General features: G+C 40.3%; 2 protein-coding genes across 7 annotated transcripts in view; one reads left to right on the plus strand and one right to left on the minus strand.

Annotated features, from left to right (window-relative positions):
* Nucleotides 1-2,710: 2,710 nt before the first annotated feature.
* On the minus strand, nucleotides 2,711-5,887 carry LOC100700078 (tripartite motif-containing protein 35). 2 transcript variants are annotated; one of them, XM_005449563.4, is made up of 6 exons: nucleotides 5,137-5,879; nucleotides 4,884-4,979; nucleotides 4,580-4,810; nucleotides 4,458-4,480; nucleotides 4,161-4,279; nucleotides 2,711-4,013 (listed from the first exon to the last, which is right to left on the minus strand). In XM_005449563.4, the coding sequence occupies exons 1-6, from the start codon at nucleotides 5,362-5,364 to the stop codon at nucleotides 3,508-3,510; spliced, it is 1,203 nt and encodes a 400-aa protein (XP_005449620.1). In that variant the 5' UTR covers nucleotides 5,365-5,879; the 3' UTR covers nucleotides 2,711-3,507. The 2 variants fall into 2 exon arrangements, with proteins under 2 accessions (XP_005449620.1, XP_005449621.1); XM_005449564.4 differs by lacking the exon at nucleotides 4,884-4,979 and having other exon boundaries at nucleotides 5,137-5,887.
* Nucleotides 5,888-12,948: 7,061 nt separating this feature from the next.
* Nucleotides 12,949-19,448, plus strand: part of eya4 (EYA transcriptional coactivator and phosphatase 4) — a 53,248-nt gene continuing 46,748 nt past the window's right edge. For all 5 annotated transcript variants that reach the window (XR_002056582.2, XM_005449560.4, XM_005449559.4 and 2 more), the window contains exons 1-2: nucleotides 12,949-13,311; nucleotides 17,035-17,095. Coding sequence is in view for 4 of the 5 variants with exons in the window: in XM_005449560.4 (XP_005449617.1) it covers nucleotides 17,063-17,095 (33 nt within the window). In the remaining variant the exon portion in view is untranslated. The remainder of the gene's footprint in view (nucleotides 13,312-17,034; nucleotides 17,096-19,448) is intronic.

Consider the following 19,448-nt stretch of genomic DNA (forward strand, 5'->3'; position numbering starts at 1 on the left):
TTCCTCTCACAGATGTAAATCAATCTTTCGGGGAAGCTGCAGCTTCCAATACTTGTCCTTAGGGGGCGCTGTGGGTCAGGATTTTGGGAATTTTTTGGAGAGTCTAACTCTTCCTTTCACTTTCATTGACATGTAATGATAATTATAACTTGGGTCACATCAGGGGCGCACACACACACACACACACACAGACATAGGTTCACTAACCACACGCACACACTGCCTGGTTAAAAACATGAAGACATTAGCAGTAACTTGACGCTGAGTGAGTATTGATCTAGTCTCAGGGGGCTTAGAGAGTGAGAGAACACCAGACAGCACTTTATCAGAGCACTTGAGTATCGCAACTCAACGAGCGTTAAGTGTGTGTATTAGTGTGCGCCTTTATGTTACAGATAGGAAGAAGCAACATTTGCAAAACAGTTTGTTAATCATTTATTACGGGGTGAAAGTCCAGTCTCTTAAAGTCTAGCATCCTTTTAGTCAGAAAAAGATTTTATTTGGCTCTAACTTTCTTTCATTGCTAAATTTCACTCAGATTTTCTAATAATTATTACTTTTCTCTCTTGCATCACTTTTCCTCCCAGTGTCCTCCTGTGAGGTCCTGACTGGCATGTTCAATCTGCATCTATAACATTATACAGACCAGACTGAGGAGCAATCAGGCCTGTGTGTGTGTGTGTGTGTGTGTGTGTGTGTGTGTGTGTGTGTGTGTGTGTGTGTGTATCAGACCAGTAGGGAGTTCATGATTATGATTGCTGAGGACACGTACTGCTCAGATTCTTCTCGGTGATTGCCTCCAAACGAAACATAACGCAAGAGAGAGAGAGAGAGAGAGAGATGACAACATCTTATACTCGGAGTCTTGTTTCTTGAAGATATCCAGACCACAATAACAAGAGTAAAAAGTGACCAAGAAGGACCTGAAAACAAGGAGCAGATGGAAAAACAACCGCATAAGAATGCACATGTGTGTTTCCATGCTCGTGCTCATTTATCTATATATTACTTTATGTACACTGACTGCTGTGGTGTTTTCAGTAACTGTAGCGTGTGCATACAGATTGTTGTGCGTATAGCTGTTTTTCTTATTCCACCACTTATTTTAACTGATTTGTATGTCCATCATCTATCCATTTGTGCACACTGTGCAAAGGTTTGCAGGCTCTTAATGAAATAAAAATTGTCAGGTTATAATAATTCTGTGAGCAAATTAGAAAAACAGATATTTGCTGCCTTTTATAGTGCATATAATTGAGTTCTGTGGATTCCGGCTTTCTATGTGTCTTAGTTCTCTTTGTGTAGTTTGAGCCTGACTCAGTGAGTCTGGGACTACACACAGCTCTGTGGAGACCATACTGTCTGTTGCTGAACTTCTCCTTGTCACTCAAGCTACACTACATGAGCAAAAGTACTGGACCACTTACATTACACTTATAGGAACTGCCTAGCCATGGAAACCCATGCCATGAAGCTCCCAGTGCACAGTTTTTATGCTGATGATAATGTAACTTTCTGTAACTTTGTAGCTGATTTGCTGTGCTCCATAAACACTTCCACTCAACTTACACTTGATAATGGATTATCTACAGGAGAAGAAATTTCATAAACAGACTTTTTGCAATGTTAGCATCATATCACAATATCACTCTTGTGTTTGCTGAGCTCTTTAGAATGACCAATTCTTTTGCAAATATTTGTAAAGGCACAGTGTATGGTTAGGTGCTTGATGTTGTGGCAATGGGACCGGGATTTAAAGATCAAGAGGTGTGGCCTGGTACTTTTCAATAATTTTATAAGGCATTTTATTCATATAGTGTATTCAGGACCGACCTGCATGTTTGGGGTCATTTCCATGTTGCAGACTGAATCTGAGGTCACTCGAATGATACCTGATGGTATTACATGATAAATAATCTAAATCTCCACAAAGGGCTCTTTAGAAAATTGGCACAGTATTGCACATTTGCAACTCTTTCATCACCAACTGAGCACATACACTGAGACACACTGTCATCTCCTCAGAAGCCAAGCCAAGTCTGACTACAGAGGCGCTGGTCCGAAGTACTATAGATCTTATGTCTCCAACCTCAGGGCAGTTGGCACATCGCTCCCCTCCCTTTGCTCATCTCGTTTGTTTTCTTTCCATTTCTATCTAAACTTGTGACCTGCTTACTGTTACCACTCCTGCTCGGAGCCGTGTTGTCAATCTCATAAACATCATCGCTCCACTTTTGATATCTTTGTCCTGCTTCGTTAGTTTAGTGCTTCTTTACCTCTGACCTGTGCGCAGTGATTTATGAACATCGCACTCACATAAAGTACGTACATGTTTGAATCCCATGTACAATATACACACAAAGATTATATTTATGTCCCTCTTAATTTATTTAAGGAAATTAACTGGTGCTAAAAAAAAAAAAAGTTATTGATTTTCTCTGTAATGTTTTGGGACAACACTAATGTCCACACACTTAAAAAACAAAAAAAACAATGGAGCTTTGAAAATTCTCAGATTTGATTTAAAGAGAAATTCCTTTAAAATAACATTTGACATATTCTGCTCAGTGGCTTCGGGTGTTCTCTGTTCAAATATCAAATGATTGATTATTTAAAGGGGATTTTGAGAAAGAAAAACAGTTGGTACACTTTTAAAGAAATTGACTGTGTAGGGAAAACAGTGTGCGTAAAAAACAACAACAACAAACCATAGAGGAAACACATTTTTATTCCAGAATTTGAAATTTGTCACAATTGAGTTTGCAGTAGGGTTTGTACATTTACAAATCAATTTTAACTCAGTAAATATGAACAATATACTGATGATTAAAACAACTGCAACTTTTAAAATAGCAAAAGCAAAATTCCCTTCATATAAATCTGAAAAATACACATTTCTCAAATTAAAGTAATTCAAACATAATTCCCTCACAACCACAGTTAAGCAGGCTTGTCAGTCATTCTCCATCTGAACCTTCATTAGCTCTGACAAAAGCAGACTCAGACTTGTGTAAAACATGCAGAGGAGTCCAGACTAAATGAAGCCCGTATGCCCCGTTCTTCCATTCTTTCCTTTTTCTCCCTCAGTGTTTTCTTCTCTCGATCCCTTTTCTCTTTTAATTTGGCCCCTCTGTTTGTTTTTCTTCATTCTTTCATTAGTTGAAAAAACATAGCAGGCATTCCAGCTGTAATACCACCGAGATTCAGTATCAGTGCACGGCTTTGGATTCGTACATGTGAGTGTTTTAGTGGTGAAAAGACTGAAAAAGAGAGCGAGATGGTCGTACACTATTGTCATGTTGTATTCCCTCTTAACCATTCATTTATATACTATGCATACATGTAGACAGATATTAGCCACAATATGGGACATTGTGGAAATACTGTATATCTATTACATTCAATCACTGAAAATTTTGGTTACATTGTAAATTTCCACAACATTACAAAAAATAGAGTTTCAAATGAGTCCTTATTTTATGAAGACTTTGTAGTTTTGCACTATGTCTATTTTACTTGTGTTATCCCTACTGACAATTCAGGTGGAAGAACTTTTGTCTCACCACGAAAGTATGGAAAAAGTTTTTCAGTACAAGTGTATTTGACAGTATGTACAGGCACTTTCCGCCCAAGGTCAAAAAATGATAGTATTCCTTTGTCATAGTCTAAGTTCACTCTGACCTTCTGAAGAAATGAATCTTCCATTACTTTGGCATCGCCTTCTGGTGTACATTCAAACAGAATGTCAGCGCACATACACACATAGATGCCCCAGATCTTTTTAGAATCAGAAACTCTGGTTCGAGCAGCCACACCAACAGCCCAGTAACCATCAACCTCTACATCCCAGCTGTGCTTTCCAGAACTAAAGCCTTCATATCCAAGAATATCTGAATCATACAGCCTTTCAGGGTTTTGAGGAAATAATGTAGAATCGCATGATGTTAAACAAGTCAAATGTTCTGATACAGTCATTCTCTGGGAGCAAGTGTTGGGATCCATAACTACAGGAGCTTTTGGGGACAGAAATAGAAATAAAAGGTTTTAGTACAACACACTGTTCTTTTATTTAATGAAAACATTTAACAGGTACTTGCAAAAGTCCCAGGTACTTCAGATATAAGGTCAAAAAGGTGAGTCAGAAACAATATTTTGCTTACTGTATTGGATTAGAGTCTTCATTTTTATCCAGACTGAGAAAAGCAGTTTCCCAAGGTGTTTGGCCTCATCGATCAGAGCTCCTGATGGAGTGACTGGATCTGAGAGTGTGCACTGAGATCTGAAAGAATAGATAAAGGTTAAAACAAAACAAAACAAATGCACTGCCAGTGATTTTCATTTGATTTATTTATTTATTTTGCCGTTTTGTTCACATCTAGTCACCCAAAGAGAAGTGAGTGGTTATGATGGATTTTCATACTTGAACACACCATTAACCAGCATTTTCTTGTACTTACCGCTCCATAGTGGATTTGATGTTCTATCATATAAAGAGGAAAGAAATTTTTTTTAAATAATCAGTACTTCAGATTTTGTTAGATGAAAAAATCTAAATCAAAAGTATTGATTACACACATACCATCATAAATGCCATGTCTCCTGCTTTCATCTCCTCCTCTAAGGTTTTGATTTTGTCTTTAAGTGAGGAGATCTCAGCATTCATTATTAAGATCTCCATGTTCATTATCTCACTCTGGAATACTGCCTCCTCCCTAACTGCATCTATCCTCCCAGCTTCCTCTGCTCTCAGGAACTGGTAAAGCTTCTGAAACTCTCCTTTGATGATCTTCTCTGTATCCTGGGCCTGGAGCTGAGCAGAAACACAATTTTGATGTAAGACAAGACACAATGTTTGTTTTGCCTTCAATGGCGTCGTAAGTTACCTTAATGTGGTTAGCCATTTCATCATATCTGAGTTTTTCCCTTTCAAATGTCCCCAGTTTGCTCTTCAAGTGCATCACCTCAATTTTGATTTTAGTCTACAAATAAAGTGAATAACTATTACACAGTATACAGGAGATCACTTACTTACTTACTTAGAAACTCTGCCTAATATGGGCATGTTGATTTTTTACAAAACGTTTGATAACTTTTGTTAACTACCAAATTTAAAACAAATATCCATGCACTGCTTACTCTGTGCTCTTCTGCTGCTTCATTGATGGGGACACAGTTGTGGTTCTTGTGTTGTTTTGCATCCCTGCAAACCACACAGATGAGCTGCTGATCATCCTGACAGAAGAGTCTGAGTTTCTCGTCGTGCAGACTGCAGAGCTCCTTAGATGCTGATGCAGCCTGACTCCTCTCTCTTCTCAGGTTGTCAGAGAGATTTCTCAGTGCCAGGTTACGTGGTGCCCGAGACATTGGAAATATTTCTTTACAGACCGGGCATGCCTCCACCACTCCTCAAGACAATACTTACAGAAGCTGTGACCACACAGCAAGACAACGGGATCCTTAAATATATCACAACAAACAGGGCAGGTGCAGTCCAGTTCAGACTGTGATACATTAGAAGCCATTTTGTTGTTTTGTCCTCTGGTTGTCTCTTTCTGTTTCTCTTAAGCAGCCTTACTTTCACTTTTGAAAAGTCACTTCTGTTTCCTCAATTTAAGTACTCACAGTTCAAGTAGCTTCAAAACCTCTCATAAACTGACAGCTACCTTAATAAATGTTCTATTTACTATATTGTCTTCCTGATATTCATTTGAAAATCCAAGTATGTAGGACAGCTGTGGTTGTGGACCTTCTTCCTGTCCACTAAGGAAAAAACTAGGGGAGGAGCTTTGTTTGACCCTGTGAAACACAATCACATGGTCTGCTCTGGCCAAAGAAGGAGGAAATATACTTTTCTTCCCCAGTTGATTTCTATTAAGCAAAAAAGGGGAAAAAAAAGACTGGACTTAAGAAATATTGTATTATTATAAGTTTCCCCTAGGTTTCTTTAAAAAAAAAAAAACTCTTAAAGAAAAAAACTGTTTGTGCATTAGAATGTATGATGTATGATACTGTGTTGATTAAATAAAAGCCACGATGTAGATGAAAAGGTAGAATACTGTACAATTGTTGTACCAAAATGGTGCTGTTGTAGTATTTTGAGAATTCTGATTACATTTTCATTATGGCTATTAAATACTGGTATTTGTGGATTTACAGCAGCAACGTCCCTATTTTACAGGCGACGGAGTTACAGGTGCACTTTGGAATTAAAGGTAGCTAACATACTACAAACCAGAGGGAAGCTGAAGCTTGGGAATGAGCAAAGAAATTCCAAACATCCCGGAGATAATTCTCTGCATTATCAGTTTAATATGATGTGCACTGTAATATATGTACTATTATTATGTGATAACCTTACTCATGTTTTCTTTCAAATGAAGGAGTTTCGGTATATTGAAGTTAGGCTATATTTTGTATCCCTTTATACTTTTATTTTATTGGCTCAAGAAAACCTAAAACCGGGTTTGTAAAACCGGGAGATAACCGACGTCACAATGGTGGTTATCAACTTCTTTATTAAGTGGGTCTTTCTGCATCAGTTTCTGTGCATACTCACATAAAAATGTGAGTATGATGCTTCTTACACATAAAATGATCTCTGAGTATGAGTGCCACCTACTTACACCTACCTGTAATCAGAGATTTTATCTGATGATGATGAACTGGTGATTAAAAATGTGTAAATAACATTAAAAAACAGTAAAATGCAAGGCTGTTAAAATTAACCAGGTTTATGTAAATAGCAAATAACATCAGAGTCAATATTCACAGTGTGTAACATATTTGTGTTGTAGTGAATTGTTTAATTTGCAAACTTTCATGTCTGGAAACGACCCGTGTCTTCCGCCTTAGTGCTTTCTTATAGCGTTAATGTGTTATTTAAATAAGGCAATACTCTTACACTTTTTTCGCACTGAGTACTTGAAAGGATATATTTTATAAATCAAGTTCATAATTGCAGGTTTATCCAACTTACGGTAATTATAGCATTTACATTTGGCTGGGTTTGGTCATTATGATCAACAAACACCTGCTGCATAGCTATGCTAAAAACAATTAAGGAAAAAATTAAGATATTTTTCCTGGAAAATGGGACTGAATTTGGGAAGTTACTGGAGTTGGATTTACTGTCTTGTATGACACAATAGCCTTTTCAATGAAGCTCATTAGGACTGCATCAGATGACACTGAACCATCCCTTAGTTATGCTACATTAGATTTAGGGAGTCATGTGATCATTGGGCCTTTCAATGTAAAGTGCCTTGAGGTGATTCTTGTTCCAGTTTGGTGGTACATATATAAAAACTGAAGTTTCCAAATTGATGGCTAACTTAGATCAAGTCACTGTTACAAGCAAAAGCACATCACCAATCATTTTCTTACATTCTCTTCCCCCCACCAATCGTTTTTCTCATGGCCATGCATTTGCATGAAGGCACACACATAAGCTACATCCATCAGATTCTAGACAGTGAAAATTTCTAATGATTTGCCCCCTGACCACTGCAGCAGCTATCAAAGGCTAACTGTTTTAACATGACAGCACTCACCACCATGTGGCTACTACAGCTCCCGCTCTCCCCGCTCTACTTTAAAAAAAATGTGGAGTCTGTCTCTCCCCTCCCGCTTAATGTAACCAACTTGAGACATGGCATTGATTTGATTCAACTGTTGGGTTATCTACATCTCTCACACTACGCAGTGTGAGGTCAGTTACACAGCTTTTCCCACTTACCTACAGGCTGGCGTAATTATTAGAGCAGGGTGCTGTGGTGCGACTGTTTCTATACTTAAATATTATGTCCATAACCATAAAACATTCAATCCACATAAAGCCTAGTGTTCTGGATCTGGCCACAGTAGCATCCCAAGGGTGGTGCTGTAAAGCCGTCCAGAGCCACAATTAGATGGAGAGAGTTGGAAGAAATACTGGATGGTGGCCGGGACTGAACGAGAGCACAGCTGATGGTAAACTAATTTTGTTGGCCTGATACCCCTACCCAATACACACACATACACACACAAACCACATGCTTCTAAGTGAAACACAGACACTGCACTGTGCTTTCACACATGAGAGTAGCCTCTTGAGCCTCTGAATGTAGGACGAAATCACACACTTTCCTGCTCTTTCCATCTTCTTTCTCAGCTGCTCTAACACACACTTGATCTCCATCTCAGCGAGTAAGGCATATGCTCCATCATCTGCCTCCAGGGACAAAAGACTAAATTCTGGGAAGGAGTTCAATGAGACACCAAGTGTTGGAGAAAAGTGTTGTATGATATTTGAAATGTGTTTGGAGACCGTAGAACATTTTTGATATAGTATACATATTTAAATTTAAAAAATCTCATAGCATTTTTTAGACCTCTAAAGCTCATCTCAGCTCATTAAAATGACATAATTAGACATTAGACCTTCATGCATGAAAAAAGGTGTAACTGTAAATTGACCTCATTTAGAATCCGCAAATCTATAAACATGCAAATCACTCCTCGCCTCTGTAAACCCTACTCACAAGTTCTCTTGTGACAAAGGGGTGGGCTACACTGCTGAAGTGTGTGTGTTTTGTTAAGCGGGAGAGGGCCTTATTAGTAAGGCCTTATCAGTGCCTTATTAGTAAATCAGGAAGTCTGTAACCCAGCTAGGGCACCGTTCTGGTGGGTCAGAGGAGAGAAAAGACCTCATGTCCATCCCCTCCTGCCTGGCCATGCAAATCACACACATTTCTTTCAAGTGCAACTGTTCTCCTTGGATATGTCTTCTTCTGTTCAGTGCAGGATAAAAGTCACCTCAAGGTGCTTTATCATTGCAGGGTAGAGACTCAACAAAAATAAAGAGAAAACTTTTTAGATGACCAAAAATGAATAAACACTTGGCGACAGTGGGAAAGAAAAACTCCTTTTTAAGAGGAAGAAACATCAGATAAAACAAGACCAGGGAGGAACAACTTGCAATGACCAGTTGGGGAGGAGGGGGAAAAAAGAGCAGAAAAAGATGTGAGAAAAGACTTGACTCACATTAAGAAGGTGAATTTCATAGCCATAAATATTCTTAAGATAAATGTGTCAGATAAATGTTTCTCATACAATTCTTCTTAACAAATGATCAAAATTACTAAAATATGACCAGTAATACATTTCAAGCATTTGTGGCAGATGGCTGCCGCTCCCTGAGTCTGGTTTCTTCCTGTTTAAAGGAGGTTTTTCCTTCCCACTGTTGCCAATTGCTTGCTCATAGGAGGTGGTCTACTTGTTGGGGTTTCTCTCTATTATGGTAGGGTCTTTACCTTTACCTTACAATATAAAGCGCCTTGGCATGACTGTTTTTATGATTTGGCTAAATAAATAAAACTGAATTGAATTGAATAGTTTACGTCCTGCATCTGAGTGTAAATTGTGACTGCACAGTTTATGATGTATATAAAGGCTAGTGGGTAAGATGAAACACAATTTTATTTCTACATTGTGGCTCATTTTGGATAACATCTTTCAAAAACTAAAGGACTACACCTATGGTTGCAGCAACCAAACATCACCAAGTAGACCAATGTTATCCTTACTACGCCTGTGCCCCTCCTCTTCCTCTCTGCTCAGTGTGTGTTTTTGTCACTGTGACACACAAATTGGGGGCAGAGGATGAGCAGAGGACAGGCAGGTACACATGCATCAGCTCTGAAACAGAGCAGGAAAAAAAAGCTGCTCAGCCTCAGCTTGCAATGTGGCTCCTTAGGCCTGCTACATATGAAACTTTCACTATCTGAATGCAAATTGTTATTTTTTAATGATTAACTAAGTTAAAACAAAACAAAAAGAAATTTTGAGGAGCAATGTAACCAGAGGAGCAGCTCTGCAGCAGGGCATTACATGAATTTACGACGTGTGAAATGTTTCCTTTGTTCCTCCCTGTGGCAGCTTGCTCCGGGCAATTAGAGAAGGCAGTGACCTGAAGTGAGCTCGTTACCCCCACAACCTATCATCAGCCCACATAATTTTTGTTCAGTATGATATGATTGACTGGAAATCTTTTCATATGCTCTTTTTCAGCTCTTGCAGTAACACGGGGTTAGTGGTAACATGCAAGTAGCTTTTGCCTTCTGCATTTCCAGCTTAAATAGCTGTTAGAAGTGTAATTTATCATCATGTTTTCCCAGTATTGTGGTAAAATCTTACACCAAGCCGTGGCACCTTGCCAAAGTCTAAATTGCTCCACACTTCTTCTTTTTTTTCTGGGCACTCGGCCCCTGAAATAAACTCCATTTGCCATTCCATTTTGCAAACCAATTTGAGATGTAGGGTGGGGGCAGGAAAGGGAGAGGTATAGGTTAGCTGTAGTAATAACCATAAATCACCTCTGAAATGCGGCCATGTCACATGCCACACTGCACCACTAATGACCGGACCCATCTTTCACCGGGTATTTTTATCTGTGTGCCCTGACACTCGACTTCTGGAATCGTCCTCTCGTTTTACGTCGTCAGCACCTCGGCCAGGACTGAGCACAAGTTCCTCACATATCTATAAATACCAGCCAGCTAAATGGCATTTTCTCTCAACCCACCCCCTGCTTGGCAAGAACCGGGAGCTCTGTGACTTGGCACACAGGCTCACAGTCCTACGCCACGAAACATCTTGGGGCTTAGCCCCCCCGCACCCCACCCCAGCGTCACCCTCCAGAGAACAGCTGGCCAAAAAAATAGATCCATCTGCCACTGCCTTCAAATTCCAAAGTGGTCTCAGTTTAATTGAAAAAGCGTCAATCGGGCTTCACAAAATCGTGTAAAACATGACAAATATTGGCACACTGGGTCTGCTTTAGGCCGCCTGTTGGATTAACTCGTTAGACTGCTGATGTAGCTGAAGCATTAACATACTGTACGTCAGCGCATGTCGGCTCATACGCTCAGGCAGACTCACACACACCGAGAGGAACACACAAACACCTGTACATGCTTCCTTTGTGCAGAATGTTCTGCCAAGTTTTTTAAGCTTGCTGACATGCGGCACTAGAGACTGCAGTTCAGCAACAGCTTCTTGCTATTCTGGGATGTGTCACAGCACGAGGTTTTAATTCATTCTGCCAGAATGTGTCAATCACTTAGCAGCGGGGTCCAGGCCTGGGTTCTGCTGCTGGACTGAGAAGCAGGAAGGCACAACAGGCTAGGCCTTATTAAAGGAGTCAAACAAGGATTCAACTAAACTGTGCTATTCATAGACTTTCTTCAGAGGTGGGGTGTTAGAGGGGATGAGCGGGTAGCACAGGTGAAACAGACTGACACATACACAACAACAAGTTGGCTGTTTACATAGTTTAAACTAGGTGACAAATAAGAAAATGAGACTGATATTTCCAAGTCTTTATATTAAAAGAGAGTGGGGGTACTAGTCACAGAGCACGGTGTTTCACCTCCTTTCAAGATAACACTCTAAGTCTATTTTATAAGCCTTTTTTTTAAATTGCTGTGTATTTGAGAGTAAATGCAACTACAGCTTTCTCTTTCTTCTACCGTCAGGGTACCATTTGCCATGCAAGTTCCTGTACACAAGCCATGCCAAGGGTTTGAATTTGACCCGCCCAATGCGGTGCCAAAACACACATATCAGTCATCATGCGATGTCATGCCAGCTACAAATGGCATCAAATGACTTTGCACTACTTATCCTGTCCAATTCCATGTGATAAATGATGAAAAAGTTGAATTGTGCAGCAGTGTGACTTTGGAAGATGACAGACCTCATTTCTGTGCCCTGTCATTTGGTGATCACTGTAAAAAATGAACATCGTGAAAGCGGCTATGAAACTTAATGTGAGATACCTTCTGAGGGTGATTAATGTCTTTCTGTTCTTACCCACAAACATAAAGACTTCCATTAGAAGTTATAGTTTTGGTAAAGGGCTGCTCCCACTTTCCTGCCTTTGCTTTAGGGCGACTTTGACTTTTTGTCTCTGGGATTGCCAGTTAAACTGCCAGCCAGTCCAACGAGGAACATTTTTTTGTTTTTTAGTGTTTGTGCAAAGCATTTGAAACCACGGAAACTTTGGCTCTTTTCATCTTACATAATATTACCAAGAAAACTTTGCACATAAACAAAGATTGTGTGTTTGTGAGTGGGTGTATGCGAGGGATAGTAAAAGAAAGTAGTGCAAAGCATGTTTCCCTTTCTTGTATCTGTGTGTGTGTGAGTGGGAGTCTGTGTGGGCATGCGTGTGTGAACATTAACAGGATCTCTAAAGCAACAATCAGCGATCAGTCAGAGTGGTCGCTGACATCACGATCTTAAATAAATGACAGCATGGTAAAAGAGCGCTGATCCGAAGCCAGCGGGGCCCAACAGTCGGAGAATCCATAAGCCATAACAAACAATATTTCAAATAAACAGAACCCATGGCCAAGCCTGTCATCTTTCTGGGGCGTCTCCAAAACAGTCCTGTCTGACTTTACTCTCATGCTGTTTTCTGTTTGTTTTTTCGTTACATCTCCAGCGTGTTTTCTGGCATGCTTGTCCTCTGTCCGATCCCCTGCCTGTAACTGTATACAGATTAACCACCACATTTTCCCTCTGTGTGTTTGCATAAGTTTGCATTTTTGCCTTTCATGTTTACTTATGTACTGTGTATTTTTAAAAAGCTCACTTTCTAGGGATGTTGTTTTTTTGCTATACAAATACAGTAAAAGGTATATATATATATATATATATGTATTTGATATACAAGTTTTTTCTGAATCCTTTATAATACTGGATTAATGAACTAATTGGAAACCAGATAGACAGATTCATAGATGTTTTTGCTCCAGTGGGATATATAAAACTGTGAGCACATCATTTGGGCCAAACTATTAATAAGAAATCATTTTGGTCCCCTCCACCCCACCCCACTCTGAACCCCATTACTTCTTTGGACTCTTGCCCGGTAGTATCCGCATGGCAGCTGGACGCATGCGCAGGAGCAATCTTCATCAGCAATGTCCCATGCCTCTGAACAGCCTGGTGCTCAAACTTGGACGCGGACTGAAAATAATGTTGTTTCCCGCGGGGGCGAGCGTTCCGGTCACCGAAAGCGAGCCTCGGGACTCGTGTTTGAGTTTGTAAAATTGTTTTAAGGACTCCGAATAACTCATCGGCTTGTTTTTGGACTCTTGCTGATAATGGTAAGCAGTAGCTGAGTGTTTTGATCCCGGTCAGTGACAGCCTGCAGACGGCAGGGAGAGCTGTGCGGCGATCACGCTGTACTTGATTATGAGCGCTCGCAAGAAGTGAAGAGAATCTGGGAGCTGATTTCTTGCTGGGACGACAATACTTTTAACACAGGTATGTTTAAACTAGTTTGTGTTTTTCCCAGACGGCTGTGGCTTTATTATTAGACACTTAAATTGTAGGTCAGGTGGCAGAAGCGAGAAAACTGTCATGGTTTTGTTGAGTTTGATTAATTCCGATTTCAAAACATTTATATATATAAAAAAATCTGTAAAATGTATCAGTAACAATTAAAGGAATTATCCTCCATCAAAGAGTGACAGACTCCAGTTTTCTATAATATTATTACTAATATAAGTCTTTACTTTACCTTATTGTTGTTGTAAGGCCAGTGCATGCCCGTTAATAACAGTGATGTGTTAAGTGTGTGTCCATTTTTCTCAGACTTCATCCCAGCCCCGGAATCTCGGCTCACCGATAGATTACCTGATATTATACAAGTGGACAAAAAATAATATTAATAAAGATTTAGTGGTTGCTGTAATTTTTTGCTGAAACATGGCGAAATGACGTCAGATCCTTCCTTGTAAAATTGAATAGTTGTGCAAAAGGTTTTTCGTATTAAAAAGAAAAGAATGATAAAATTACAGTGATTATTTTTTTGTCATACATCAATCTTTAACTGCAGGTCAGTGCGGTCCATCCTTTTTTCCCCTCTCAGTTTGTGGACACATGAAGGAGTTTAGTCCCCTTGGTGTCCCCTCAGTTCTCAGTCTCCATCCCTCCGCGTGTCCACGGCTTTTTCTCTCCATCTCGCCTCTCATCCCACGTGGAGTTTGTGTTTATATTTGATATGTAGGAAATGGGAATCTTATACCACTGCCGGGCTCTCAGGGCTTGAATGGCCCCTGGCTATTGGCCTGCCTCTAACAACATGACAAGTTACACGCCGACTCAAAATCTGATAGGGGCCTACTGCTCCGTAATCCATACAGATTAGATTTCACATTAAGGGCTCATACTTAAACAACGTGCATTAATGCGCAAGATTTAGAGTGTGGAGAATTTCTGGAAAATTGTAAACTACTGCACTGGCCTTCTATCTCATTTTACATTACGGCTCGGTTATTCTAAGGCTGATAATCTCACCAGAAATGTGAAATATTTAGAATTAAATATTTTAATGCAGCCAAAGGGGATTTGTGGGTGTTGGCGTTTGCTAGTATATTTAAATTTTTTCAATGTGTTTTGTTTTTTTTGTAATTATTGTTAATTTGTTTATTTGTTAATTAGAGGCCATTTTAAGGCATTAAATAATCCCGTATATATATACTGTATTTCACACGTCACATTTGTTTCTATTTATTCATTATATTTGTCCTCTAGTGGGAGAACTCTAAGAGTATCCGTTTCATTATCTGGAAACTGTTTTAGGAGTAGAACCCTGTCCCGAAACGGGGAGGGCTGCAAAACACACTGTTTTATCCCTTTTAAAATGACCAGAATAAAGAACAGCATCGCACTCTTACATTTTCTAAGTCTTTTTTTGTACTTAAAAAAAAATAACTCTTATATGTATATCGTATTGTTTATAGAAATGTTGCGTTAGGCCTAAACCTGCCTAGCAGAAAAGATTTTATTATCTTCATGTCAGGTAATGTGCGGTTCATCTTTATTTTATTTTTATTAATTAATTTATTAATTTATTTTTTAACTTTTTAGGTTAAAAACAAATGTAAATATTGACCATTTAAACGTCAGAGGCCTTAGGGATTTTTTTTTTTTTATGTAAACAGTTTAAATTTTGCACAGACTAATCCTTAACTGGTAATCTTGGAAACTGCTCGTGTCATTTAAAGATCGATAGCTGCATATAAGCGATTGCTAAGACAGCGAGGTTAAAGTCGAATTTAACATGTGACTTTTCACTGCAGTCCCTCCGACCAGCAGCAGTCTGCGGTTTGTTCAACATTCTCCTTCCTTCGGCTTTTATAGCGTGAAATTACCGCAGTGTAGCTATTTGGTCCACTTTCTAACCCTCCGCCGTCCCATATGTGTTTCTTATGTCGCTGTCAATAGCCATAGTGAGAAATATAATTCTCTCTTCTGGGACGCCGAAGGAAATGGCAGGCACTATTGATTCCCTGTTTAGTGTCAGGTAACTGCTGGGTGGGTTTTAGGGCCGTGCAGGACAGCTGGGGCAGATAGACAGCATCATTTAATAAGAATTAGTCTGACATTTAAAAAAAAAAGAAAAAAAAAAGCAACATCCCCTTTTAATCAGCAAAACTCCCTTTAGGTCAGCTGCTGCATATTTGTGCTATAGTTTAACAAAATAAAAAAATAAATAAAAAAGGAAAACTAAGACAAATGCTCCATTACAAGCATGAAGTAAACTTTGCTCTTTGTGGGTTTACTGCCCATCACGTTTCCGCTAAAGAAGAATAAATCATGAAGGGAAGGGTGAAACCCAGCCAGATCGAATAGAAGGCTGATTATGTCCTCCACAAAGGTGAGAGAGAGGAGGAGAGGGCGGGAGGGAGAGAGAGGGTGAGGGTGGGGGTTGAGGGAAGCAGGGAGGCTTGGGCACAAATCAATTCACCTGAGAGACGCATTATTGTCTTCGGTTTCAGGCTAGGAGGAGCTGAGCGCTATGAAAAATTAAAAGGATGCCAGTTAGTTTAAAGGATCGAGCCAGAAAACTCCACAGTACACACACACGCAAACACACTCGGCAACAAAATGCTGCTCAGATAGAGGAACAACTTGGAGTGCCCCAATTTTATGCTCATACCTGTCCATATTTTAGGAAAACCATTTTAGACCCTGATCAGTCTTTGTGATAAAAGTAAACAAATCCCTTGTATCTGTCTTTTAGAAAGAGCAACACACTTGTATGCACATTGTATTATTCACTATTACAGAAAAAAAGGGTTACAGTAAATAAAAAGTGTATTTTGATGGAGAACTTGAGATAGGTACAGTTAGTGGCACTCTTTACCACATTGCTGGGAACAACAGATCTAATGACGGGGAGGACCTTTGTGTTTGCAGGTTGTGTGTGTGTGTGTGTGTGTTTGCAGCTTATTCTTTTTTCTGACACCTTTTGCGCAACATACCAGAAAGGAGCCATTCAGTGTCACCCTGTTGGGATAATGGCACCGTTTTCCATTGTTTTGTTTTGTTTTTTTCAGTCCTTTGTTGCCGCGTCACTCCGTGCGTGACAGTAGCGACAACAAGACGAGGACGCATTGTAGCTTCTGTCCTCATCTGGCTGATCGCAACACCTCATCTTCGCTTAACTTGTAGACAATCACCTCAGGCTTCTCCGAACTCCTCCGCCAACCTGTCTCCTGTCTAGTATTAATAGGGTCACTCACTGTCTTCGTGCGCTAGCCAGCCACTGTGTCTGTGGTCCAGAGGCAGCCAAGCGGCCCTATCACTTACACTTCTCCATTTTCATTGTTGATATTTACTTCTGCAATTATCTCTCCACTTCACCCTCGGCTGAAGATGATATGCTGAAGTTAACGCTACCGCTTCCCTCCTTCGCTCTCCTGTTGCTCACACATAAACGCAGTGACTGAAGGGCTAACCGACAGATGCACACACACGTACAAAGTAACTTAAATGCTGAACCGTGCGCGATTTCATTCACGATATAAGCCATGAAACTCCCAAAAGAGTGGTTTGTTTTTGCTGGGATTTTGGTGGAAAACATCTCAATCTATCAGATGATCTTTTACCATTTTTAACGTGCACTGAAAGTAAACAAAGCGTCACTTTTAGGCTTCTGACATCTATTTTATTTTCCTGTTTTCTTTTTTGGCTTTCAAGTGTGTGGCAGATCAAAGCCAGAGGAGCCATGGAGGCCTCACAGGACCTCAGCGAACAGATGGTGAGTTAAAGGCTACTGTATGTAAGTGTGTGTGGCTGAGCGAGTAAGTATACCTTGTATCGGCCACACAAGTGTGAGGCATGGGTGCGTTAGAGACATACATTGTGTGTGTGTGTGTGCGCAGGTTAATACACAGCAGCTGTGTTTCAGCGAGCGTACAGTAACCATATGGCACCAGTCAGAGTGAATGAGACTTCAGGAGAAACAATGTTGGGCATAGACGTCAATTTAAGAATCGTGTGTGTGAATTTTGTGAGCCGAAGTGTGTAATGCAATTTAAATCACTAATTAAATTGAAAAAGGAGGTAATTTTAAAAAAAATGTGTGCTTTATCTTTTACATTTCAGTCACACACTGACACAGACACACAAATGCACACACACACCACACTGAGCCCGAGGGTTTGTGAGCGTCCCAGGACAGCGGGCCATCTCTGCGTCACTTCAGCGCAGCGTCCCAGTTCTGCTTGTTTAAAGATCAGGCCGTATTGTTGGGAAAATGATTTTGGCGGCGAGCGAGGGCCACTCGCATTTCAAAGTCGTTAGTCAGCCACCAGAACAGGTGTAATTTCATCTTCTTCTCCTCCTCCTCCTCCATGAAGCAGCGTTCTCTCTCCCTCTCCCTCCCTCTCTCTGACCTGCCAGCCTCGACAGTAATAATAGCGCAAAGTGGGACAGAGCCCACGAAGTATGTTGTTTTTTTTTTCCCCCCCGACTTTTTGTGCTGCTCTGTTAGTCTCACTTCAGGTTGGATTACAGGCGGACCCCGGCGGAGTACATGTCACTCATACATAAAATGCGCGCGCACACACAGACACGCACACAAAAACAACATAAAAACACAGAAATAAAGAGAGAACAGAGAAAAACATCCATCTTGTCTTGCCGCTATCGCGACATCAAATATTGATGTGCATATTCCACAGTTACTTCACCTACTTTAAATAGGGCGGTGATATCATCTATAAGTGAATTTGAGCTGCGGCTCAAAGACATTGATTAATTGTTCGTGTTGGAAATGAGATATCGGAGCAAGGACAGAGATTTTTATTAGTTCGATGGTTTTATAGGCTGAGATTTGTGACTTCTAAAATGTTCAGGCTCGGCGGTTTCTGTAAAAGGGTCAAAGCTTACTTTGTAACGTGGACAATGGGAGAATTCAGGTGTGTTGGTATTTAGGAAACTCGGTATATGGTTTTCACATGTGGACATAGCTAAAATCAATACAGGTCAATATAATAGCCCTGCACTAATCCTACTTTCAGTTATTGGAAAAATTGAGGGTCATTTTGGGAAGTTCCAGTTCCAACACGCGACAGTATGCTGTAACTGTACTTCAGGACTGAGACTGAATTACTGTAAGGGGGCCACTGTTTTCAGGTATATTGCTAAACTTTGAACTGCAGTCTAATTTCAGAGGTTTATCAAAAAGATAAAGAAAACTGCAATTTCATCTGAAACGGTTAAACCAGCTGACATTTTTTCCTTTTAAAAACAGTACAAAATATATCAACCTCAAATACATTCAACCTCTTTTTCAAGGCTTCAAATGGAAATTTAATTTGCAGCTTTGCTCGTATTGTTTCAGTCTGATTACAGCTGAACCTTTAAACCTTTGATTCTAAGTATGAATGACAGCTTTAAGGTCTGACTGAACGTTTTAAATTATAAACTTATCCTATACTTGTAAAAAAAAATTTTCCTTGGAAAGCTTTCCTTTTGGTTTTAGTCTTTAAACTGAAATTGGCTAATTCTTTCCCCGCGCTCCTTCATTGAAATAGGCGTGTCTCGGGTGACTAAGAAAACAACGCAGACCTCACACACAAGGTTTCGGGGAGTTGTCTGTTGATATTTAATACCCCCACTCCTCCTCTTTACCCTTTAAAGTACCCTTACTTCCTCCACCCCGCCCTTTTCCCACCACATCCATCGCACGTCATCTGGGTTATGGTCCGGCGTCCTCTCTGGCCGCCTGCCTGTCGAGAGCCAGCCTGCCGTCTGGGGTCCTCTGGGAGCGCTGGAAAGGAGCCCAAGACGGCGCTCGCACTGGTTCGCTCTGAAGCGTTGCTTTCAGCTTCTTGAGGTGTTTCGCTCCACCTGTTGTCGCATATTTTGTTTCAATTTGGAGAAAAGCCGTTGTTTTTTAGGTGATGCTCTATGAGATGATGTAGACGAATACAGCACTTTGTATATGAATTCAGCTGTGAACATAAGGAGATTGCAATGACAGATCAGCGTCAGTCATTGAGTGCACACACAGAAAACAGAAAACGCATACAAACTCCACACACAGTCTGAAGAACTCCTGATCCAACAGAGCTCCGATTGAAGTCTCCAGTCTTTGGCTTGGTGGG

This window comes from Oreochromis niloticus, linkage group LG15 (assembly GCF_001858045.2).
Source record: "Oreochromis niloticus isolate F11D_XX linkage group LG15, O_niloticus_UMD_NMBU, whole genome shotgun sequence".
In the NCBI taxonomy this organism is placed as follows: Eukaryota; Metazoa; Chordata; class Actinopteri; order Cichliformes; family Cichlidae; genus Oreochromis; species Oreochromis niloticus.